This window comes from Candoia aspera, chromosome 3 (genome assembly GCF_035149785.1).
Source record: "Candoia aspera isolate rCanAsp1 chromosome 3, rCanAsp1.hap2, whole genome shotgun sequence".
Classification (NCBI taxonomy): domain Eukaryota; kingdom Metazoa; phylum Chordata; class Lepidosauria; order Squamata; family Boidae; genus Candoia; species Candoia aspera.
The window spans coordinates 190,192,662-190,218,885 of record NC_086155.1 but is presented as its reverse complement, the minus strand read 5'-3'; the positions used below and the strand labels follow the sequence as shown (position 1 = coordinate 190,218,885).

Below are 26,224 nucleotides of genomic sequence, written 5' to 3'. Positions count from 1 at the left end.
GAGACATTCCAAAGAACAGGGATGTCAGCTGGTTCAGACACACACACACACACACAATAATCTGATTATATAAAGGTTCAATGCCTACCTCTACAAACATCCATGAAATTATTTTTGTAACCAGAGCTGTTCAGCATACATTTAGTTTTCTTCCATATTTAAGAATAACGTTCTGTTCTTGTCATAGCTACTGATTATTTTTTTTAAAGAAGCCTATTTGTTTACATTTAGCAGAATGTTTATTAGTTTTAAAAAAGCAAACTGTCCCAGCTAAACATTTTTCTGCTCTTTGGACTGTCTTAAAGTCATAGCAGCAAAAACAATATGACCTCAAATGTTACTGAATAAAGACTGATGTGTCAGAAATTAAGAACAAAAAGGAGGAAAAGAAAAACTTACTGTATTTAAATCAGGAGTTGAGAAACACCATGGACTAGACATGCCACACAGTGATGGACAGCTTTTTTTCTCCTCCCCTGGTGGGGCAATTAAACTTACAGGGAAAACCTACAAAGCTGACAGGGAATTTTATTTATATTTATATCTATCTATCTATCAAATTTATTCCCCACTCATCTCACTCAATTTTAGGGGACAGCAACTTAGAAGGTAAAACTAATGTATGTTGTGTGTTGTAATCCCTCAGAAAATTGTTTCTTCTTGTGGCATCTAATCTTAAGAGTAGTGTTCCTTTCACATGGATGGAATTTTTTCCCTTCTTTCCTCCCTAAAAATCTGCCAGGAGGATTTTCTCATAGGAGGTTAAAAAAACAAGTAATGGGGAGAAGTCAAAAGAGAAATGAGATAGCAGTAATTAAAAAAAAAGATAGAAAGAAAATAGATTAAATTAACAATTCTGGTCCCTCACATTTCTAGATTCAACATCAGCCCCACCTTCCTGTTAAGCAACTACCAAGAGACTTTTTGCGAAGGCAATGTAGCCTTCAGTAGAAAAAAGGCTCTTCATCTCTGATTTAAACATAAAATAATTTTACCAGCAGCAGAATGGAAATCTCACACTAAAAAGCTGCTTGCCCCTTTCAGAGCATTTGCCTCTAAAGTAACCTTTGGCAAACTTGTCCTATGTTTGCAGAATCTATACATCATGAAATCAATTTTTTTCACCTAAATTTTATGGGCCAGCTTGTGATAAGTGTGTGTTTAAGAATTACCCACTGTAGGAAATTAGGAAAGTCATTATTAAAATTTTAAAAATGGTTGTGTTTGCTGGAAAACAGACCTTGTTTAAATTTCTTGATTCCAGATATTTGCTAACCTTGAATAACCATTTGGTTTTTGAATTTTCAGGTGGTAGGCTATGGTAAACAAGAAGGGGACGCAAATGTTAGACATACTTCCATTGTCCAAGAATCTATGTTTAACAGAGAACTTCAACTAACCTTTTTGCCTTCTTCTCCTATGTTGAATGTCCCCCATATCCTGGACATTCGAGCTTTCATCTCAACTCTTAACATTCTTCCTTACCACAAGATATTAAAATGAACCACAAGATACTAGAATAAACTTTTCATCAGCTCACTCTCAAGTTTGTTTGTGTCATGTTTTCACAGCCTGGTACCCATAAGTAAACTTTGCAGGCAACTTTGTATGAGGAAGTGAGCAATAAGTAGGGTATAAAAATTCCATGTAATTTTTTTCACCATATCTTCAGTATTTCAACAATACTTAAAAATGAGATCCTGTTCAGATATCATCTACTTCAGGAGATAATGACAAAGAGAAGTTCTCCTGACTGCCTGCACCCTTATTATAAAATGCTTTCAAGAGGGACACTCATCTAAGCCCAACTGTATATCTTTTTGTGCCAAGTGGAGATTGTTTTCCTCCCATTTTTTCTCTGTTCTTTTTACTGTTTCTTTTATTTCTGCACTCATGTTTGCTTTATTTTTTTTCTCTTCAGGGCTAAGTGGTTAGATTGTATGTATTATTGTTGCTTGTCTCCTTAAAAGCTTTGGTGAAAGGCATGACCCAACAGAATTATTATTATTATTATTATTATTATTATTATTATTATTATTATATACACAACAGTGGGAAATCACAGCTGCCAGTTCTTTAGCTGGTATTGGCCTTCATTTGCACCAACTTCTTCCTAAGAACCTAGGATGCCGCAATGTATTGGCATAGTATACGTGCAGATCGAAGCAGTGTGACCTTTTGTAATTGATAGATGGAAATTTTGTAATGCGCAGATTTTCTAAGTGCCATCCAAGGTTTTTTGGTATGGCACCTGGTGTGCCAATATCCACTGGGACCACCACAGCCAGATGATGATGATGATGATGTTGTTGTTGTTTATATATTTAGACTTCTCCTATATTAGCAAAGGCAATCACTTTGCAGGAAAGCAGAGATCAGAATGGCCAAAAGCAGGCAACATGGGCCAAGACAGATAAACCATTCGGTTTCAGAAGGCATCAGTATTCTTATTTACTGACAAAATGTATAGAATTGGAGGCATTTTTTGATACAACCATAAAAAGTGTTATTGGATCCCTAGTTCAGCTAGCCTGACTTTCTGGAGTTCTTCTGGCCATCATAAAGTTAAGCTGAAAGTAGAAATTTGAAGGTTTGTTTGTTTGTTTATTTATTTATTCGTCACATTTATATAGCTGCCAATCTCACACAGTGTGACTCTGGGCAGCATACAACAACTGATTAACATTTTGTCCACTAACAAGCTGTGCTGAGGATTCAAGTGGCAAGGCAGACAAAATACATAATTTAATTTTAAAATATTTTTAAATATTGTAGCATTAAAATATCAATATTTAATTTGTTTCATTAGATGTATAACCTATAGCCTCCAGGAAGTTAATGTAGTCTCCACAGTACTCTGTCTTCCTATTTCTTCCCCACAATGACCTAGTGGAAGTATGTAGAGCTAAGATATCAGGAACAGTCCAAAGCCACCCTGTGGACTTCTGTGGATTTGAGCAGGCATGAACTGAATTCAGGAATCCCCAGTCATTACAGCACCTTAACCAATATACCATATTGGTTCTTCCTTTGAGCCTTCTGGAACCATATGCTTTGTGATGGAATTGGGGAAATTATAGCACCATTTATATTTCTGTAAATTGTTTCCTGTAGATATTTGAAAAAACGTGGTCTATCTATTGCATTCAATCATCCTAAAGGGAGCTGAGAAAAAGTGGTGCCATGAAATAAATTCAAAATGAACAGATTTTTGACAAGTTCTCACCTGCTATAGGTTGACTGACCTTCCTAAGTTATTTGTCACATTTCTATCCTGCTGTAACCATCAGTACATAACATAATGAAACAACATAAATATTCATGATACATACATAAACATCCATAGTCTGCATAGGAATTAGAAAATTAAAATCATTATCTCTACTAAAAGAAACAGAGCAACATACAAAAACAGATTATCTGCATGATAGCATCAACCTATCTAATCCATAAAAGTCCTTTGGAAGACCTCTATTTTTACCACTTCTGGAAGGTAACCAGTGTTTGGGTCTCACCTTAAGAGAAGGCTGTTCCATAGTATGGGGTCCATAGTAGTACTTGGCTCCTTGTGGAAAGTTTGGTGTTAACAGAAATACTAAATAACTGGTTTATTGTTACTGAATGGAATATTGTAAGCAGTATGTTTTTTTAATCAGCAATATATCTGGATGGATGGTGCATTATAACAGTGTCTTTTTACTACAGGCTTGGTTTCAAAGCAGATGAGAAGCACTGTTGCACTTAACAGTAAGCCAAAAGAGAATTAAAAGGAAAGAAGAGAAAGGAAAGAAGAAAGAGAAAGAAAATCTGCTTCTCAAGCTTCCCAGACCCAAAATATTTATGTATTTCTTTAGTCCACTAAATATTTTTTCCTCCCCAAGTTCAGATCACCATATATGTGAGCCCAAGGAAAAATAACCATATACACTAACTGCCCACTGTTTCTGCATCATTGTTTTAGCCTTACCTCCTCCTAATAAACTGCTTAATTTTGTCCTGATAAAATTACCACTTTCAAGGTAGGTAAGGCCAAAACAGGGCAACAAAAGGGCCTAAAGTTCTTTATTGATGGGGCCATTAGGAAAAAAAGCTCACTCTTTTGCATCTGGTAACCTGATGAATGTCCCTGCTGAGCCTCCAAGAAGGGACTCACAAATTGATTTTAAAGAGTGGGCAAGCTCCACGTCTTTTATATCCTAAAAAGCAATTTGTTGGATTTGTTTCTAGGTGCAGACCAGTAATAAAGATGATCATATCTGTTAAGCATTTGGGAATAGAGCAGATATTGCACAAAAGTGCAGATCCAATGAAGCTTATGCCATAGAGGGTTTCTGCCAACAAGATCACATAACTATCTACATTCTTTAGTGTTCGTTCTTCTATCTTCTAAGGTAAAATGGCATGCAGTAGAACTACTTCCTAGTAAAGCAAGCTGCCAGGAATCACATCAGTGATGAAGATGAGGGTCTAATTGGGTTTATTATCAAAGTAATCTTTAGCAACCTTCCATCCAAGGACCCAGGTTATTTGGGAACTAGTGGATATGCTGAAACTGTAACTCTGGTTGGTCGCTCTGGAACAGCCTTTCTCAACCTTCTGACCCTGGAGGAACCCTTGAAATATTTTTCAGGCCTTGGGGAGTCCCTGCACATTCAGGCTCAATAGAGGCCAAAAGTTACAAAATTATTATATTCATTTCATGTGTAGGCCTTTATTTATGCATTAACAGTGTTCTTCAACTAAAAATAAAGAATGAAACTTACCTCTTTAATGTGAAGTTGCCTGAATTTGAAATATTTTTTTAAAATAAATCATGATCTCCCGGGGAACCCCTAGTGACCTCTCATGAAACCCTAGGGTTCCACGGAACTCTGGTTGAGAAACCCTGCTCTGGAAGGTGAAGTTCTAACACATTTGGGGAATCCAGGTTGGGAAAAGTTTATTTAACATATCCATCTGATATTGATGTTTACCAAACCCATGGAACAGATTGGACAGATTAACTATAAATTCCTGGCAAAAATGGCTGTTAGCCCTGTCCAAGTTATTATGATGCTAAAAGCAGCTTTAAAAAGTGGCATAATTGTTTTTACCAAAGTACAAAAGCAGCTTTGTTGAGGCTTAAGGTGATGTAGCAGATAGCATATTGGGTTCAAATTCCCTCTCTGCTGTGAAGCAGACTGGGTGGCCTTAAATCAATCATAGTTCTTACCCTAATTTACTTGATAGGGTTGTTGTGAAGATAACCTCACACACAGGGCTTTGAAATCCTCAGACAAAGGGCAGGAATGGAACGTGATAAATACAGAATAAATTAATTTGCTAAATCACATAGATTCAGTCTAAGATTGTCTGCTAGTCTTTGTCCTTATATAAAAGTTTACTTAATATTCTGACTTTAGAAAAAGGAGTCTGTTGAAAAAAAAAAACTGACTGGAGTTTTTAAAATTCTTGGACCCCACACCTACTTTGATATAAAGCTATTCACCATCCCCATCACCTTCAAGCCACCTAAATTTAAAGCCACTTAGCCCTTTTACATTCAAACATTTATCTTTCATTTGTTACCCGTTGAGTTCTGGTGAGCCTATGAGACACTGCTGTATTTTAACATCTGGGTTTGATTGTGTGCATTCTTTTAACCACAGTCACTTTGATCCATTCCAGATGTATGATACCTAAAATTATATTTGCATGGTTAATAGTTTTGGGGAAAGTCCAGGTTTATGTCCCCATACCTTAAAAGAAGAAAGATATAACTTGGAGTATATTTCATTAAGCTGTCAAATCTCAAGTTGAAACAGCTTTAACATGCAAATTTAACTTGTATACCATAGACATATATGGAAAAATATTTTTTGATGTCATAAAAATACTTATTTGGAACTCATTGCCACAAGTGGATTTTAACAGAGAAGCTAGTTGAAGATTAGAATTCACTATAACCTAACATCCAACTTTCATATTTAAAGCAAGGTGCTGGAGGAAAAGAGACAAGAAGAAGAACATCATGTTAAGTTCTCGTTGACTTCCCAAGGCCATCTGAATCTTTTGGGGACTTGAATAGAATTTTGGTTTGATCCAGCAAACTCAATAGAGCAATCTTCCTGGAATTCTCAGCTAGTCAACATGATTTATACATTTTCTTTGAGAAGACGATCTTCAGATATCCTCTACTATTTGATATAGTTGGAGTGCATATGCAGTTCTTTACCCAGACAAAACTATGCTAAAACTGGGACAAAAAATTAATGCATCACAAATTCAGGCAGGTATTTTTAGAGGGAGTGTTTGGATATTGGGGAGGTTCTAGGATGAAATGTGGGGTGTGTCTCCTCTAGACCTTACATTTTGGTCTAGGTCTCATGATTTCATGGGGAACATAATTTGCTGTCAAGATCCATTTGACCACCAGTTTCCATACCTTTTTATTCCATAATGCCCTGTTCTGAGGGTTGTACAGGGGGGAAAAGTAACATTTAATGAAGATTCATTTCTCCCCTTTGCCATATAATTCCTAAGCTATTTTTGGATGGAGGAAGATGGTGACAGGGGCTCTGATAAAATTCTCTCTCACCCCCATCACACATTGTACAGACAAACATGCATTTGCCATATCCTGTCATCTATATAATGCTTCCAAGCTGAATGAATGTCAGTAGGGAACACTTAATTAACAACTAGTAAGTGAAGTGAAGTGAAATAACAAAAAGATGCACATCTCTAAGAGAAATATGATTGGACAGAGAAGAACAAATTTGTGTGACATTTTAAACCAAAATAAATAAATAAATAAATAAATAAATAAATAAATAAATAAATAAATAAATGACAGCAAGTGACAAATGCATTTAATAAAGCACAAACATGATTGATTTAATCTTCCATGGAGCAAGTTTATCAAATCAATTAAGACACAGCAGTAGTCAATTTGTGGGTTATTTATCAACTGGGTGACAGTCATCCAAGGACAAGTGCCTAGCTGAAGTTTTCTCTTTCCCACACTCATTCTCACACACACAAAAACTTTGAAGGGGTGAATTGATTCAAAAGAGAATCAATCAAATCGTCCCTTTGAACAAATATTTGACCTGAATTTTTGAAATGATTCATGGAGTCAGATCAGGTCAGATACCATCCAATTGCTTCTGAGAAATTCAAAGGCAATTTGAAGATTAATGGACTTTCTGGTGCAGATACGAACTTACAGATCTTGTACGGTTGCAATTCCCTTCCATATTTAAACAAACTGAGCAGAATTTGAATGATGCAATGGACTCTTTAATACTGATATAAGTAAGTGGCCAATGTTTCATACCAAGAGGCCTGTCTGACCAGAAAAGCAAAGGGTTTGAGGATAATGGACTCTTTAGATTTCAGCGATAGTTTACTTTTTAAACTGTAAAAGCTTTTAGTTTTAAACTGGAGTAAAACATTTCCTCGTTCAGTGAAGCTTATTGCAAAAATGCATTGAGGTGAAATTCTTAAATTAGTCTGGCTGAAAATCTGCAAGCAATGGTAGCCATTTGATGTCTCCTCCATTATAGTTTATCATCGAATCTTGTATTGACTCAAACCATGAATTGGTTTGAATCAGAACATATTGCCTTCATATCCTGAAATTGAATTGAACCTTGGCTGATTTCACAACATGCACAAACACCTGCACATGGACACATACACAGAGGGACTCCTCAAATCATATGGTAAGCTGGAACCACACCAAAGTGAGTACCCCAGGTTGGGGTATTCAACACTGAACATGAACATCCAGTGTAATTTAGCTCACTATGGTTATTCAAGCAGACAACTGTTATTGGAGTTGCTGAGAACTTATCAAGGAAAAACAACTAACAGACCAAAAATAATACTTTAGTTTAAACATCATGCAGCCATTGTTGCTGCTGCTGCTGCGGTTATTGATATTTGTGAATGCTGCATAAAGCAGAAGTGCCCCTATTAAAGCAATATTGAATGTTGTCAAGTGCTTCAGCCTACATTTATTGAATGTATACACTTGTGGTATGTAATGGTAGATATACATTTGTTCTAAGTCAAAATAAATGTAAAACGTCCTTTAAGCCGAGCTTGAGTCCTAATGATTTCATGGACAGATCTATGTTTCTTGGCAATAATATGGAAAGGTTTGGTGGTTCGTTATTTCTTTCTTCCCAGCCTTGCTGCCAGCTCTTTGATTTCCTGATGTTCTTCCGCACTAGTAATAACCAGGTTCTACCCTGCTTTGCTTTTTGAGATAGCCAAGACTGATCAGGAATAAATGTGCATACATACATCTGAGGGTCAAACAAAGAAGATTTAAGGTAAACAGAAGACACAACAGTCTACTGAATATTTAGCATACAGGACTATGGCCAAATTTATCACATTCAGCCAAGAATGCTCACTGGTTGACTTTATGATCCTTGTCTTTCATTCCAATAGCCTAATTATATGTATGATTAAGATATGTCACAGAATTATTGTTACTGGAACAAACTTGGAAAAAGGAATACTACAAATGCTGCCTTAAGCTTCTAGAGGAAAGGCTGGATAGGAATCTAAGACAAAATACAATGTATAAGTAAGAAAGATAATAGAATTCTATTCTTATCCTCACCGCATATATAGTGAATACTACACTGCCTCAGCTTCTTATTATACCCCCAAACAATTAGTTCCTTATATTTTGAATTTAATAATAAAGTGATTTCTACGTCTAAGGAAAGAAAGATTAAAGAATTTAACGAGATGACCATAGTTCTAAGGGTATCATAGCTGGGCTACAAAGCCCCAGATAACCTCTAGATGACAGCAAAGAGACAAGCATCTAGTGATCATCTGGATTCTTGCAGGCCCAGACATGGCTAATAATTCTTTATGCTGATGCATATAAGAGACATGACAAGGAAGAAACAGACACAACGTTTAGCTTTCACAGCTTGGTAATGCGAACAGAGTGCTAAGAAAACAAGGCCTCGGTTTTTAGCCAGCTTAGCACCACTTTCAAAACATAGCTAAGCCATATGACAAAAAACAGGGAACTAGTCAAACCAAAGGAGTGCTAAATCTGCAGAGGAATGCTTCATAAAATTGGAGGAATGTGGTGCTAATGTGATAGCTTATGTTACAAGCAAAGCAATAGCTTCTGTTACCTCTCAGTGTGTCACAGTCTACTGCAAATGGTTCCTGAGAACAAAGACAAGAATCCTTTCTTAGTAGAGTTACTTAAAACTGAAATGTTACTCTTTTTGGGATTATTTCTTACTGAGCAGGAGGATGGGCTTGTCCTAAGCAAAATATTTGCTTTTTCCATTATTTAGCAAAGTTGACTTTGAAATTAAGGCTCAGGAAAAGATATCTGAATGGGACACACCTCCCCAGATTCAAAGAGAGGAAATATATGTTCCAGCGTAAAGAGTTGTCATTTTAATTTAAACCACTCCATTTAAGCAGATTAAAAAGTGAGAGGTGGGGCAAGAAGCTTTTTTTTTTTTGTGCCTAGGACCTACACTTTTCTTTTTTAAAAAAATGAAAACGTCTTCTGAGATCACCAGGCCTGTGAAAGTTACACAGTGACAATATGTTGGGGGGTGGGAGAATGAGGTGATGGCAAAAAATTTTCAGTGCTTTCTGTTGCTTTTCTTTTGGAAGATTGCTTAGTGAATTTTTCATTCACTGTTGTAACTTACCAGTTTTGTGTGCCACCTTTGATTCAGTCACATCAAAATGTTTTCACTCTAGACATTTATTAACATCCTCCATTTGTTTACTTTATATAATTATATGGATCTTTGATTTTACCCCCCACTGTCTGCTTCACTTGCAACAAACCACAGCCACCAATTTACTTAGGTAAAGACAATCTATGTTCCTTTTTGGGATAGTGCATGATGTATTTATTGCCATATGTTTCAGGGTCTTGCAATCTAAAACTTCTAGTTCAGCTTGTGCCCAGTCAACTATGCATCCTGTGTAGCATATTATAGGGACAACCCAAGTATTAATGGCTTTGGTAGTATTACCACAATTCAGCTCTGAGTTTTCTAACATGTTAAGTTTGGTCTAGTGGTTAAGGCAACAGGCTAGAAATGAGGAGACTGGGAGTTCTAGCCCCACCTTAGGCATGAAAGCCGGCTGGGTGACCTTGGGTCAGTCACTCTGTCTCAGTCCAACTCACCTCACAGGGTTGCTGTTGTGGGGAAAGTAGGAGGAGGAAGGAGTATTTGGTATGTTCGCCACCTTGAGTTATTTATAAAAATAATAAAGGCGGGATAGAAAATAAATAAATAAATAAATTGTTTTACACATTCAGAGCTAATTTTCTTTTTTACTTAGACATGCAAAATATTGTTTGCTTGTAAAATACTCCAACACTTATCAATTTTTTTTATTATTAATGCTTTGCAATAATTCCATATTATTATTATTACTGTTACTATCATTCAATCCACTGCAGATGAAGGCCTCTTCACTGAATCTTATGGATTGTAATCTACCACACCAGTGGTCCAGCTGAATTGACAGATAGATGTTTTTCAACTTCCCAATCCGAACTGAGAAAGAGTAACCCATCCAGCTTCCATGTCTAAAGAAGAACTAGAACTCAGTCTCTAGGCTCCTAGTCATGTACCTTAGGCACTGCACCACTTTGGCTCTCAGAGAGAGGCAGATACACACACACACACACACACACAGTGAAGGAGCTAGTGATAATTTTCATGGGGGACAGAAGATAGATGCAAAGGGGGACATTACAGAAATCTTCAATTACTAAATATTATCAGTGGCTCCAAATGGCAAGATCTAAGGGCTTTAAGCTGTGGAACGATAATTTCTGATTCATAAGGGATATCCAGTGACCAAACCCATTACCTAAGAAATAATTATTCTTTCCCTTATAAAATCATATCATATAATGTTGCTGGAGGAAACACAAGGATCATCTAGTTCAATTTTCTTCAATGTGCAGGAAAACCAATCAAACCACCCATGAGAAGTAGCTGCCCAGCTTCTTCTTAAAACCTCCAGAAATGGAGAACCTACAAGCTTCATTGGTAGACTGTTCCACTATTGTACAGATCAGGAGTTCTTCCTTATATTTAAACAAAATCAAAGGACCTGCAGCTTTTATCTATTAGTTTTGGTCCTAGTTTCTATGGCAATAAAAAAATAGTTCCTGACGTGTTCCATAGAAAACTCTCCTCTTCTTTTCTCCAGACTGAATATACCAAGTTCCTTCAATCAGTCCTTACAGAGCATGTCCTTAAGAGGTCTTGCTACATGTCTTCAAGTAAAGACCAAACAGCATGACGTAACTCTTGCTGTTAGAAGGCAGTTGAGCATTCTGTAACTCTTGATTTCTTTCACTGAGCATGGAATCACATTATATGGTCTTGACGCCCCACCCAATTCAATGGTTCTGCAGCAACTGAGAAGTGAAATCTTCAGCTGGAGGCAACCTGGTTACAAAAGGCTATTTTATAGTAATAGGATATAACTTCAGCAATAAGATAGTAATATATTCATCTGACTTGTGCATATAACTTAACCACTAAAGCAATAAGTAAGTGTCAAGTGTCCCATGTCCATTGTAGAACTGCAAGCTTATGATGCTGAGAATCCAAGAGTTTCATGTGGTTTCATGAGGATAGAAAGCCAAAATATAATATGCAAATGCAGAAAAAAATAAGTGACATTGGGAAAATATGACAACTTGGGTTTTCTGATTCAGGCATTCATATGGAACTGACAGCCCCAAGAGTCCCATTATATTTACTTAAAAATAACTTGTGAAACTTACAAAGTAGGTTTGGGATTTTTTAAAAGTCTTGCATATCATCATGGCAAATGTAAAATCAAATGTTATCTTCTATCTGATTTGGACCAGAATACATAACGGATAAATTTCAAATTAGATTATAAGCTTGATCCATATTCCAGGAAATTTAAAACCATTATATTATAAAGCAAGCAAATCAATCATAGCAATACAAATTAAACAGAAATGCCATGAAGAAACTCAAAAGCATGTGTGTGTATGTATGTATACACAAACACACACGCACACACATACACAATTTAAGCAAACTGACAAAACTAAGATAATGGAGAGCTATGGATTTTTTTTCTTTCCTTTTTCTTTTAATTTTTTTTAGCTGCAGAGGAACTCTTTCCATGTTTAAGCTTGAAATGGTAAATGATATTATGTGACTAACAATGAGATGCTTTAGGCATACAAGATCTGTGTAGGATAGAAGTCAGAACTGGGCATTCAAATTTCTTTTTTGAGTATAAGATTACATTTTCTAAGCCAAAGGCTCATATTCAAAAATCACAAGACAAAAAATTGGAATTTCTTCTCATTTCATGACTCTGCATCCTGTGACACAACCAACAAAATTAAAACCCAACGTTCTTAAATATGTCTGCCCTGATAGGCATTTGTATTCTAGGAAACTGATTAAAAAATCCAGTTGAGCAGCTCATCTGTTCCAGAAATGGATAAAGAAATTAATCTGTGGAGCAATTTCATGTAGTGGGAAGAGTATTGAAGAGTTTTGTTTACTTTTTGCCTCTGTGGATGCATCTATGCATCCTTTGAATGCCATTTGACTCACTTACAAGACAGCAGTTGGAATTAATTGGGTTCTTATTTTAATGCAAATTTACCTAATGTTCCTTTAGACCAATAAATGCAGTCAAACTCAGTTATAAAAATGTTTCATTGAATGTTGTAACCCCAAATGATACATACAAATGTATTGGGAAAAGTCCAGATTAAAGTATTTACCAAGTGAAAAAGAACAACAAAAGAAATTATATTCAGGAAAATTGCTTACATAAAACCATATATGGGCAGAATTGCAGGCAAAAATGTGTTGGTAAAAGTAAATATTCATATATTTTGGGGAATGATTTTTTTCTCATGCTGATTGGAAATGAAATGATTCATAATCATTATCTGGAAAAATAAAAGTTGACAGATTTGTGCATGCTTAATAATAGTCATTTATGGGGGACGTGGTGGCGCTGCGGGTTAAACCGCTGAGCTGCTGAGCTTGCCGATTGGAAGGTCGGCAGTTCGAATCCACGTGACGGGGTGAGCTCCCATTGCTAGTCCCAGCTCCTGTCAACCTAGCAGTTCAAAAACATGCAAATGTGAGTAGATTAATAGGTACCGCTTCGGCGGGCAGGTAACGGCATTCCATTTAGTCATGCCGGCCACATGACCACGGAAGGGTCTATGGACAAATGCTGGCTCTTTGGCTTGAAATGGAGATGAGCACCGCCCCCTAGAGTCGGACACGACTGGACTTAATGTCAAGGGAAACCTTTACCTTTACTAATAATAGTCATTATAATTGGCATAGTGTTGGATTTAAACAAGAATTATGGGCTCAAATCATCATTCATAATTAAACTCACTGAATAAGATTTGGCCCCTCATTATCTCATCCAAACACACTTCAGAGGGATGCTGCAAAAATAAAATAATAAGAGACCATGAGCTACTTGAAAGAAGTTTGGGATCTCCATAAAACCAACAGGCTTTTAGATTCCATTTAAGTGTTTATTTTGTGTGCTTTCTCTATAAAGTCAAGCTGCTGCTGATCTTTTAGTCAGTTACTATTTCTACTTGGTTCCTGATTTAATATTAGAGAAGAAATGGTATGTGCCTCATTCCAGCTAGGAGGCATATATATGGAAGAGGAGCTGAACAATAATCCCCAGTTCCTGAGTAATTGTTCAATTTGCTGATTCTGAAATTAATCTACAACCATGGGGAAGTATTTATCTTTTTCAAGAAGGAATAACTTCATCAGACTTCATTTGTTGCAGTTTGTTGGCAGCTTTGAGTCTAAATCATAAGGGGGGGAAATCCCTTTCTATGTCTGTCAATTATTGTCCAGGATGCACTATGAAAATGGTATTTAGAAGCAGATATGCACCACTTGTGTTTTATAAGCTCAGATTAGATAGACAACAAATCATGAGACCTCATCGCAAAATGAAAAAGAGGGGATATTCATTTCCATCTTGCTCTATCAACCAAAACTTCCCCTCCAAATCTGATTTCAGTTGTTAAAGTTTGTCCCTGTTTAAGCATATTTCTATCCAGTTGAGGAACTCAATGGATGCCCCAACCAATTCAAGCAGCCAAAGCCCTCTACAGGTAGTCTACTCAGCAGATATGAATAAAATAGTACCTTGGAGAGCTCTGGAGTTTCCCCTATTGAAATCAGAGCAAACCTATCTCTATAACATTCCAAGGCCAGCTAAAAGCTTACTCTGGAAGCCAGGATCTATGCTGTGAGGTCCATGATTTCCATAAGGGCTGACTGAAGTGTTAGAGAGCCCCCCCCACCTGATTTTGGGAGTCTCAGATTTCTGCAAGGCTGAAGTGATGGAAGTTTGCCATGAGTTCATCCTCCACGTCTGAGGATAATGGCAAAACCATGTGCTCTGATCAAAAGAACCAAAAATATGAGATCTTCCCTGCATAATTCCTTACTGTATCATTCCTTACATGCTGCAAAAGGGCTGAAGGACAGGTCATTTGGGGGAGGATATTGTAGTTGTTATCTACTGTATGGCTAACCAGAATCTTTAAGTCTTATCATTCATAAAAAACATACCAGTCCAGAAGAGGAGATCTATTTGTAGTGGCTTATTTCTCTGCTTGAAGTCAGTGAAAATATGCCTCTTTGTATGCTTCTTTACCCATATTATTCTGCTGAACCAGTCCCCACTGAAAATCTAGATGCTTATTGGATGCAGATGATGTTATGTATCTCTGTTGAAGATTATTGTTTCATGTGTCTGGATATTCTTGCACATGACTAGAACTGGGAAGAAGCCAATGTCTTCTAAATGAAATGTAGATCTGAGTGAAGTCTAAAGTAAAAATATGTACCAGTCAATGGGGAGACAAAGAGTGAGTAAGTGCATATGTGTGTGTGTGAGAGAGAGAGAGAGACAGAGGAAATGAGAAAGAGGATAGCTTTGGTGTTGTGAAGCTGACACACCAATATAGCTCCCACTTCAAAGCATATGGAAAACCTAAATCAATTTTAGCACTTGGGAAGAGCTGCTTACTATCCAAAGCATTTAAGTAAGCAATCTACCACCCTGGAATCTGCACTGGGTTAGTGACCTTTGCTTGTTACTACAAAACACAATACACGTGTGAGGACGCACACACACATATGCCCAGTTTTAGAAAGAAATAAATTCAAACATCTGTTGAAAAAACAATTGAAGCTTTCAAAGAGAATATGTTAAAACAGCATTCTCACTCCCAGCCCTCCCACCCATATAAAAATGTTTTATTTCAAATACCCCCAATTTCCCTCTTCTTTTAAAAAATGCAATAAATTTTATCTTTACAAAGATAAAGCTTTGCTTCAAACACTAATGGTCCATGGGTAAATTCAGTCAAAATACAGCTGGAGACATACCCAGTTCCTCATGGGAAACTTTGTTAACCTATGGCTTAAGGTAAATAAAATCTAATATTTCCAAAGGCAAAACACAAAAGAAAAGGGGGGAATAAGGAGATGTAATAGCTAAGAAATTACCCCACAGCACATAAACATCAGAAGAGACTCCAACCCATATTTTTTTCTTATGTGTAAAGTCTAGCTATGACAGGACATATTTTCCCATTTCTTTTGGAGACTTGATAAATTTATCCATGAAATTACCCTAAAAACAACAAATTTGGTTTATATCTAGGTTTGTCTATTAAAGAATGGATTAAAAGTTCAAACTGGTGGAAGCAAAGTGTCTGAGGCACAATGAACCAATTCTGCTTTGGCTTCATTGGTTGAGTTTTTGTTTCAGAGCCAGTTCGAGTTATTGGTACCACTAATATTTAAATATTTCAATTAGTTGGGGCCACATTGACCATAAGAATCCACTCATGCTTTAAAATCAACTATAGAAGCTCTGCTCAACAAACTATCAGTAGATGGTTAACTTGGTGGACATGAAAGACAAGGACTTCTTGTTGTCGGCTTCATAATTAGGAAATCCCCTTCCCAACTTCAGTCACTTCTCCTTCTCCTTCTCCTTCTCCTTCTCCTTCTCCTTCTCCTTCTCCTTCTCCTTCTCCTTCTCCTTCTCCTCCTCCATTTTTTTCAGGGTGTTCTTTTCAGTAATGGAATAGATCAATACTTTTCTTAGTGCACATCATTTTCAAGGGTTGTAACATTACCTTTCAGAGTTTTTCTTCAGATTGCAGATTTGAAATGATATGAGTGTACAGCTCTTTTTTATTGTTTTAAATATTAAAAATAATTTTAAAAAATATTTATATTTAGTATGATATTTAAGAAGTATAATTTTATTTTGTAAGTGTCTTAAAGAAACAAATAAAAGAAATACCTAGATTCTGACTCACGGCTACTTCTGTGTAAGCAGATGGAGACCTTGGTCAGGAGGACCTTTCCCCAACTTTGGTTGCAGCCATACCTGGAGTGAGAGGACCTCACAACAGTAATATATGACCTCATTACTATGTGCCTGAACTATTACAATGCTCACTACATGGGACTGCTCTTGAAAACCTCTTGGAAGATCACAGCTGAGACTGTAGCATTCTGGGCATTAGCTGACACCTGTCACCATGAGCATATTACACCTGTTTTTCCAGCCCTGCAATGGTTTCCTACTAGCTTCCAAGTACAATTCAAAGTGCTGGTCATGACCTGTCCAGGTCTATCTGGCTTGGCACTAAGGCACTTGCAGAATTGCCTTCTCCAATCAGAATTGACTCACCCATCATGGGAAAACCTGCTGGTGACCCCCCATTTCTTCATTTCTTGAGCAAAGTCTCACAGATACTACATTTAATATCATCCCCTTTGTTTTGTGTGCCTTTTTATGGTTTTTTTTTAATTGTGACTGGTTTTATGTATGTATTTTTTTTAATTAAGTGTTGTACACCACCCAGAGTCACTTTTATGTGAGATGGGTAGCTGTATAAATATGATAAATAAATAAATTTGGTGGCAGGATCTACACTCTCCTTAAAAATCAGTCTGGTCTCCAGTTTTAGCATTCCAAAAACTTTGGAAAATTGAATTATTCTGGGGGCCCATGGCAAGTGACAAGATGCCCAGGATTGTTAGGCTTTATTCTGTATTTATCGGTTTCATTTTCTTCCTACTGTAGATGTTTTTAATATTGATGGCCTTTGTTATTGCTCTTAATTACTGTAAACTATTGAGAATGTGTGTTATTGCAGCAGCTCCAAATCCAATAAACAAACAAACTTAATATGGCCATATTTAGCTGCAGCCAGTCTACTTGCAGCCACTCAGAATAGATTACTCTTCAAGCTAGTGCACTGGATATATTCTTCATCCCCAAGATGTGTTTGTATATACATTAAAGGCAAACACAGATGTATCAGATTAATGCTACTGGAGCATGTAAGCATTAGTTCATGTAAGCAAGAGACCCTGCCAATGTTAGGCTAGGCTCAAAGTGAGAACATAAGGCTTAGATTAGTCTAATCATATTTAGTACAAACACATATATAGGATATACATATGATGTTAAGTTAGACCTTGTACCTTCTTAATCATAAAAAAAACCCAAGCCTTTGAACAGTTTCATGTCTGCTTGAGAGCTAAGGACCACCCATGGCTTTCTTGTAACCTGAAGGCTGTTTTTGATAAACAGGAGTGGGAGAACTCATAATTCCACACTTAAAACCACCTTCTATCTTCTATTCTACCATAGAGCCTAATTTCACAGTCATGAATTGGAACGTAAGATGTTCGCTGTGTGTTTATGTATCAGTGCCAGCGTCTGCTGTCCTAACACTTGGCTGAGATTTCATGCTTTCAGATCTCACACCTCAAACTTTTGAAATTAGTTAATTTAATTTTGCAAACACAAAACATTGAAATCCAGCACTCTGGGGTTCTTAAATCTTTTCTCCAAAGGTGTATTCTAGAAATCCCCTAAAAGTTTTTAGCAGCTTACTTACTATTTGCTCATGCAGTGATTTCACAAACCTTGCCTACATTTCCAGCAAGGGATGGCCCACTATATCATATGAAACAAAGAGGTTCTGGCTTTGTCTCTCCTTGAAGAAAAAGGAAGACGTTTTCCCTTACTCTGGTGCCATTGAAATGACAGTAGAAATTCTAGACATTCTGGGAATTGCTATCCAGCTCATACAAAAGCCATCAGATGGGGGAAGCTGGGGAAAAAATGGACATAACTGCTAAAGTTTTAAATGATTCGGGAGGTAAATTTCCTCCTATTTCTGTCACCCCTATAAGGGTTCTTGGGCATAATATCTTTGCAGACTCCTTCTAGGTTGTGCTCTCTAAGAAACGTATTACAGGCTCAGGCACCTTCATAATAGGGTTCCTTTTTATAACAATACATGAAGAGCAACCAGCTTCCTTAAGCTACAACATCTCAGTTAGCCTGCCCCAAGAGGAAATGGGAGAGTGTCCATTCACATCTCAGAAGGAAACATGAAACCGTGACCTGTAAACAATCTCAAACTTGCATACCTATATACTCATTGCAGTGACTTAGGAATGCACAAAGGGCTGGAATTAGTAGGAATAAAGGACCAGCAGCGAGCACTGATGACCAGATCTTCTTTATCTAGTAATAAGTTTCCAGAGGTGACAGTCTTCTTTGTCTGATGTAGAGGTGGAATTGGGGAAGCAAAGTGGAAACGTTGGTAGAAAGCTGACCAAAAGACGTTTTATAGTGCCCAAGCAAATCATTCAGAATCTTTTAAATAGACATAGAAATTACATTCTCTCATACCTTTTATTTATTTGATTGATTGATTGATTGATTGATTGATTGATTGATTGATTTCTATAGCCGCCCATCTCAGCAAGTGACTCTGGGTGGCTTACAACAATATATCTGAACAGGGTAAATAAATACGATTAAGAAACATGAGTACACAATACCATTGCAACTCTTGTGTACAATATAAAGTTTTGGCTAAGCTTACTTCTCCTTTAAAAACTTGTTCATGTTGTTCTTTCCTTGGTTCTGAGATCAGACACGGTGCCTCTAATCCATTGTACTTGTGTTGATTTATATTGCAACTGTTTAATCATCCTTTCTATCTAAATCACGATCGGATCATGACTGAAAGGCACTGCAGCATGAAAAGCCCACAATAAATAACTAAATATTTGACGTTAACTTGCTCTACATTTTTTTTAAATTCAGTTTGAAAAGCCAGCATCTGAGGTACAAACACATCAGCTATTTCAAGTGGAGATAGTTAAGGGTGTGTGTGGGAGGGACCCCTAAATGCTCAGAATGAAAAATCCTCCCCTGCATGTTCTAAAACTTTGAGACTCTTCTTTGGAAGGAAGATTGTAAAACTAAAGTGAAAACAGGGCATCTTTTAGAATATTTTTGATTTTAAAAAACTGTTTTCAGTCCAAATGTTTGTACTGTGTTATTTATTTATTGACCCCAATAAAACATTTTTGATGATAAAGATCTTCACTAAATAAGACAGCTAAAAAGAACAATAAAATATTTGGCATATCAAGGGAGATGAAAGACCAGAAGCTGTAATTGCATTAGATTCTGTTTGCAGACTTGAGGCTTGAAATAACAAAAAATCTGATGGGCAATTTTAAAAGGTGAATGCTTTTTCAAAGCCTTATGTTAACATATAGCGATCAACAAACTTTGAAAACAGTTTTAAAATCCACAAGAAAAAAAATTAAAATGGCAAACAGAAATTTATCAAAAGCAAAACAAAACAACATCTTGTCTTGTTTGGGAGTATCTAAAAAATACAGGAGTTATAAAAATATAAAAATTTAAATAACATAATTGTTTAATATTTCTATCCCAAAAGACATTTGAATAGCTTAAACTAATCGCTTAAGAATTATTTTGCTGGTATATTAAAATATAAATCAGATATGAGCAAAATAATCTATAATTAAATGATTTTTCAAGAGTTTTTGCTGTTAATTTTTAGCTAATATCACATCCCACACTTTAAATACCAGCTGCTCAGAGGAAGATGTACTTTGAACTTCCAGTGTGTGCTACAGTAAACCTGGCAGCTATCAACAATAATTGAATTTGTTATTGTATGGCACCATTTTATATCTACTGGGAAAAATGAATAATATAGCTCTATAAAAATTAAGTAATTGTTAATTTGTAATTTTCACAATTTTCCCAGAGATGTCCAAAATACACAAACTTGATATCCTGTTCTGATCTTTCACTACTAGGGAATCCTACATACTGTACAAGCTATTTAAAGAACTGGGCAAGAAACATAGACACTGAGCAGATAGCTGCAAAGATTCTATCTGATCACCATTACAATGGATTAAAGCAGTGTTTCTCAACCTTGGCAACTTCAAGATGTATGGACTTCAACTCCCAGAATTCCCCAGTCAGCAAGGCTGGCTGGGGAATTCTGGAGTTGAAATCCATACATCTTGAAGTCACCAAGGTTGAGAAACACTGGATTAAAGAGTAAAAGACCTACAGTAGCAATAGAAAAGAATGAAATGTATTTTTATTTATTTATTGTATTTTCTCCACCGCCCATCTCAAAAATGACTCTGGGCGGTTTACAAAAAAATTAAAACAGTAAGAATTAAATATTACTCAAAAAGATACATTATAAAAATATAAATATACAAATACAATAAATACTCTACGATCTAAAACCCAAGATGGCGAAATCACAGTCTTGTTAAAATCATGATACCCTTCAATACTGCTGCTCTCTTTACATCAGTGGAGCCAAACTAGTCAACTGCAGTGCTACTATATAACATACTCAACATAACTGAGCTCACAAATGGTGAAATACCAAAACTTATGAAACTTGTAGACCTATGCCTCACTCACTGTATACATTGAGTACGATGCCCAGTCTATGAGCAGATCAAAGGGACACAAAGGGGATTCCCCTTCTCACGACTCATATCAGAGTAGTAATGCAATGACTAGTAACTATAGTCCTCCTGTTAATCCAGCTCAGAATAGGGATCTGCCTTGTATCTACCTACTGTATGTGATAGCTAAAAGAAAAAAGCTAGAGTGCCACACAGACAATCTCAGACATACCTTCTGCCAGGAAGCAGTAGAATCACCACCACATCAGACAAATAAGTAATCTATCAACTATAAGGTACCAATGATTTTCAAAACAATATCCACCCACAGAACCATCCCAACCACACACACACAAAGTAGACAAGGCATAACAATATACAATCCCTGCCAACCAGCAAACTTCACTTCTCCAAAACACCTGCTTTGGTGATATTATCTAGTAGGGCAATGTAATGTCTGAACCTCAGATACCAGGCTCAGAGGATTCCAACAACTCAGTGTGAGTACTTTCCCTTCAACACAATATGGAAAGACTTTGATTAATGCTATTTAATTTAATGTACTTTTAAGGGAGCATAGTAACATCTATGAATTATGTTTTTATAGTTAATTCTTGATGACATGCCAAAATAGATGTAAAGGCAATTCTATACCATGAGTTCCAAGCTGACTCATCAAGTTCATATCCAAAGTCTTTTTCCCAGACTTCTTAAAAACTTTCAAGAGAGCCTCTTAGATTTGATATCAGTGTTTTTAAAAACAAAAAAACAAAAAATAACATTGAAGTAGTCCCTTTGGTTTTAAAAGCTGTAACGTACGCAGGTGAAGAAATGGAAGTGATAGAAGAACCATAAAGGAGGGGAGGTAGAAAATTATGTTGACTGACTAATAGGTGGATCCCATGACTCATAGGCATGTTTCAAGAGGGTCCCACTGAATGAAGATCAGTGGTTGAACAGAACTCAAGTTATCCCATGATGTCATTCTGCAATTTCACATTTCTGCTATGCATCATTGGCTGCTGTTGGCTGGAACAGGGGTGGGAAGAAAATGAAGTACCATGACACACCATGTAAGTTTTACCAGACACTATAGAATAAGAAGGGGAGCATTAAAATTTGCGGTGGGGGGGGGGTTGACATCTCACCTGTTGATTTAGTTTGAACCTCAATCATTTTAAATTCTTAATTTGATTGGTTGATTAATTACTGCCTACTCTGGTGTACAATTTATTCATGACTTACTGCTCAAGCCTGTTGTCAGTGTGTTCTTCATGTTGTCAAAATTTGCAGAAAATGTTGTTACTCATATCATATATGTCAGCTATGTATAGCTACATCTTCACAGAGCTAAACGTTAATCCATTAAATCTGGATCTCCAGCATGAAAAGAAAAGAAAGCTTGATGTGATAAGAACATATCAGTTCTGAAGGGCTCATCAATGTTTGTCATACTGACTAGATTCGTTCCGCTTTATAAAATGCATAGGGATTTAGCTACTGAATAACGTATTTTGATTAGGTAAAGGATTGTTTGCATAAATGCCCATGAATCCAGCTATAATTTTCCATGTAAAAGGTAGCTGTTATTAGGATGTGCCTGCAGCACCAAGCATTGCACATGAGTCCATTATAATTCAGAGAGCTGAAATAAAGGGGAAAAAATATATACAGGTAGTCCTCACTTAACAACCACAATTGGCCAGCCACTCTTTTGCTAAGTGATGCAGTCATTAAGTGACCACAACAGACTTATGACCTCACTTCCTCCACAGTCATTAAGTGAATTACCAGCGGTTGTTAAAAGAGATGTCACATGACCATGATTTGCAACTTCCTGCCAGCTTCTCCATTGACTCTGCTTGTCGGAATCGGGCTGTGAAGCATGCAAATAGTGATTATGTGACTGCGGGATGCTGCAACTGTCAAAAATGCAAGCCAGTCACAAAGCACCCGAATCTCAATTACATCACTACAGGGACACCAACTGTCGTAAGTGCGAGGACCAGCCGTAAAGTTACTTTTTCAGTGCTGTTGTAATTTTGAACGATTGCTAAACAGGGCAGTCATTAAGTGAGGACTATCTGTATGTTTAAAGTGCTTAATTGTGCATGGTACACAAGAGATACCATAAATCATGTGCCAAAGGGGGAGCAGATTTTCTGTAACTGGCTGGAAGACCCTTAGAACAAGATTGGAGGTGAATCATCTTCCAGCTTCAAGTGCCAGGATCTACAAGATGCATCACTGCAACTCCTACAAAAATTCTTATTTTCACATGGGAGGGCAATTCTGAATCCCAGCAATTGTCCTTATTGGGTCAAGCTGGTGACAGCCTTTCAAGAAAAATAGAGTTGGGGAAATAAGCTGTGTTTAGGACAAGCACATAAAAATCAGAAGCAGTAAAGAATCAAAACAAGTTATTTTTTTAAATGCCAGCAAATTGATCTCTTTCAGATGAGCACATTGCAGAATTAGAGGTCATTCTCTTAGTACAGCATTTCCTTAATCTAGTTTATTTCCACTCTATTTTGCAATTGTGACAACCATATCAAAAACTTCAAAGTTTGAGAACCATAGCTTGCCTATTTCTATCCAGAACTAGTTTTCTGCTTTGGATGGCTGAATTTCAGGAGAATCATTTACATGTGAAAAAGTGTGCCTTGCAGCTTGATTTTAATTAGGCAAGTGATAACAAGATTGGTACTTAAAATATTCATTAAATAATCATTGCAATTCAAATACAATTGCAGTGACTTGTAAACTCAGTCTAAGCAGAGCTTGATGAATCACCTTCTGGTACCACCAGTTGGGCCCATTACATGCCAAATTCCTGGGGAAAAGTTATTAAATTTACTGAAGTCAGAGATACAATGTATTTTAGGGTTTTGTGAATGATGTTTCATTGGTGCCTGGCTTTGAGTGCTAAAGTACTGCCAATGTTACCTCTTTCCTTGTTCTTTTTTTATTAGCAGGTTACATTCAGTATTAAGGGCCCCACTGCCTTTTGATGGCACAGTATGATAGAATTCACTTTCTATAGTACTTATTCCTATATCCAAACTTTCAGTTACATATTGGCCTTCTTTCTGTTATTAAAGAGAAGGCCTGATAATGTCTTACATCTGTGAGTTAATGCATGATGCAGTTTTGGATGCATCATGAAAAAAGAAATTGGGCACAAACAAAGAACCAGTCAGAGACCAGCCCTCACCAACCTGCACCAATCAGAAACCAGCTCAGCTAAAGGCCAATCAGAAGTCAGGACATCTGGCTATAAAAACAGAAGCCCAGTCAGTCCTGGCTCAGTTGCCTGTGATCTGCAGAGCAGATCCCTTTGCCTCTGAAGATGCCAGCCACAGTTGCTGGAGAAGTGTCAGGAAATCTGCTCTTTAGATCATGGTTACTAAACCCTGAAGCCCAGCCTTGCCCTCCCCAAAAGAGTTTTCTGATTTTCTCTGCTGCTTTGCAGCAAGAGTACATCCAGATTTTTTGCAAGATAGAATGGCTGTAACTCTGGCCATTATAATTCAGTTATGGCTGTAAATGTTATCACTGGGGGGTTAAGGGACAAATTGAAAATTAGAAATATACAGCCCCCAAATAATCTATGTAAGAACTGGACAGAGATACTGCAGGTTCTTCAGTAAAATATGAAGTAATAAAACATTTGAAAAATGCATTGCAGTTTCATCAGCAATGTTTAACAAGAAAGAAGTGACATTTTGCAAAAAAAAAAAAAAAAAAAAAGGGTTGTGTCTCTGAACATAATCCTAATCGTGGTTTGCAAATTTGAGCATTTGCAAATATGATTTAGCATGTATCATGCAAATTAGTATCTCAACATGCATCTCCTCTTCTTTAGTGATAAGGATTATCCTGTGCAAGAAATCCAGGTAAATGATGGAAACCAGCCTCAAATCCTGATTCTAGAACAGCAAAGAAAATATAACTCGCCCATGACAAATTAAAGGTTAAAATAATCAGTCAATCATGTATGTTTACAAAATAACATAATAATAAATGACATACTCTAGGTTATGGGAATAGGCATTTATATAATTCAAAATCAGTCCACGGAAAGATTTATAGGTAGATAAATCCAGAGCTAGTGCAGATGTTGAGAGGTGGGCAAAGAATAATTTTAAAAGTTTTAATTATAGTTTGCTGCAGATACTAGCAAATGAGAATCCAAAGAAAAGATGCTGAAGATTTATATTATTGTATTAAATAAAAATTTGAGGAACAAGCTTCCTAATAGCATCTTTCTTTCCCACTGTAGACTTTTTACAAAAACTATGCTGCCTCTTTATCAGCTGAAATTTTATTGCACAGTGAAAATATTATTACACATTCTAATGAAAATATTCCCCAGCTTTGATTGGCTCATGCAATTTTGAAAGCAATCAGACTAATACTTTAGGGTTAGTGGAATAGAATTGTATAATGAAATAAAATTGGTAAAAATTTTCAAGATTATGTTATTAGATAGGATAGGTATATTTTAACAGCTGAACGACTTTGGATTGGGTTCTTTTTCCTGTTTAAAAATGGCTTTAATTCCATTTCTGTCTTCATTTGTTGAAAGTGAACTAAATGAATTGAGACAAATAATAAATCACTAACCCACACAAGTGGTTCTCGGCTGACAAATGGGCCATAACAACTGAACATTTCTACATGAGTAACCATGGTAGTCTGCTGACATGAAAGCACCCCTCTGCATGGTTCCCACTTCATTTAAATGCAAAACTGACATCTGTTTGCCCTGGATATATTGCCAGCTACTTTTGCAATACCAAAAAATAGTTTTTTAATTGTCATGATTGTGTTAGAAATTTTAATTGCAAGATTTTCTTGTATTTCATGGAATTCTTGCATTTCATGGACTTTTAGTACACACTTATCTGAGCTTTGCTAGAATAGATGCAGGGAATCCTGTAAACTATCCAATATTTCTATCAGTCCTAGCAACCTCAGTCAGCATGGCCAAGGAGCAAGGAACGATTGCTAGGAGTTGTGCACAACAAGTTCACAATAGGTTCCATGAGAACCTGTTGTGCTTCTGTGAGAAAGATACTATATATTAAAGTCTATCAGCTCTTGAACCACTATAAATTCTTCATTTAATAATGAAACCTTCCAGTAAAAAAATATGCCACTTTCATTGTGCCATGGTACATTGGCGGTTGTACCACAAAAAAGTGTGGCCCATCCCAAAAGATACAATGTGAGTAAAGGACAAAAATTAAATTAAGTTAAATTAATTAAATTAAGTTAAATTTCAACATTGTTCCATAGAGAGCTTGTTGCTAGGGGAGAAAGGAAAATGTGAAGTGGATGATGAGAGA

The 26,224-nt window shown here is 36.6% G+C and overlaps 1 protein-coding gene across 1 annotated transcript in view; it reads left to right on the top strand.

Moving 5' to 3' along the window:
• Positions 1 to 1,503, top strand: part of LOC134495020 (nardilysin-like) — a 55,423-nt gene extending 53,920 nt beyond the window's left edge. The window contains exon 31 of the mRNA XM_063300265.1: positions 1,309 to 1,503. Coding sequence (XP_063156335.1) covers positions 1,309 to 1,503 — 195 coding nt within the window. The remainder of the gene's footprint in view (positions 1 to 1,308) is intronic.
• Positions 1,504 to 26,224: the final 24,721 nt, after the last annotated feature.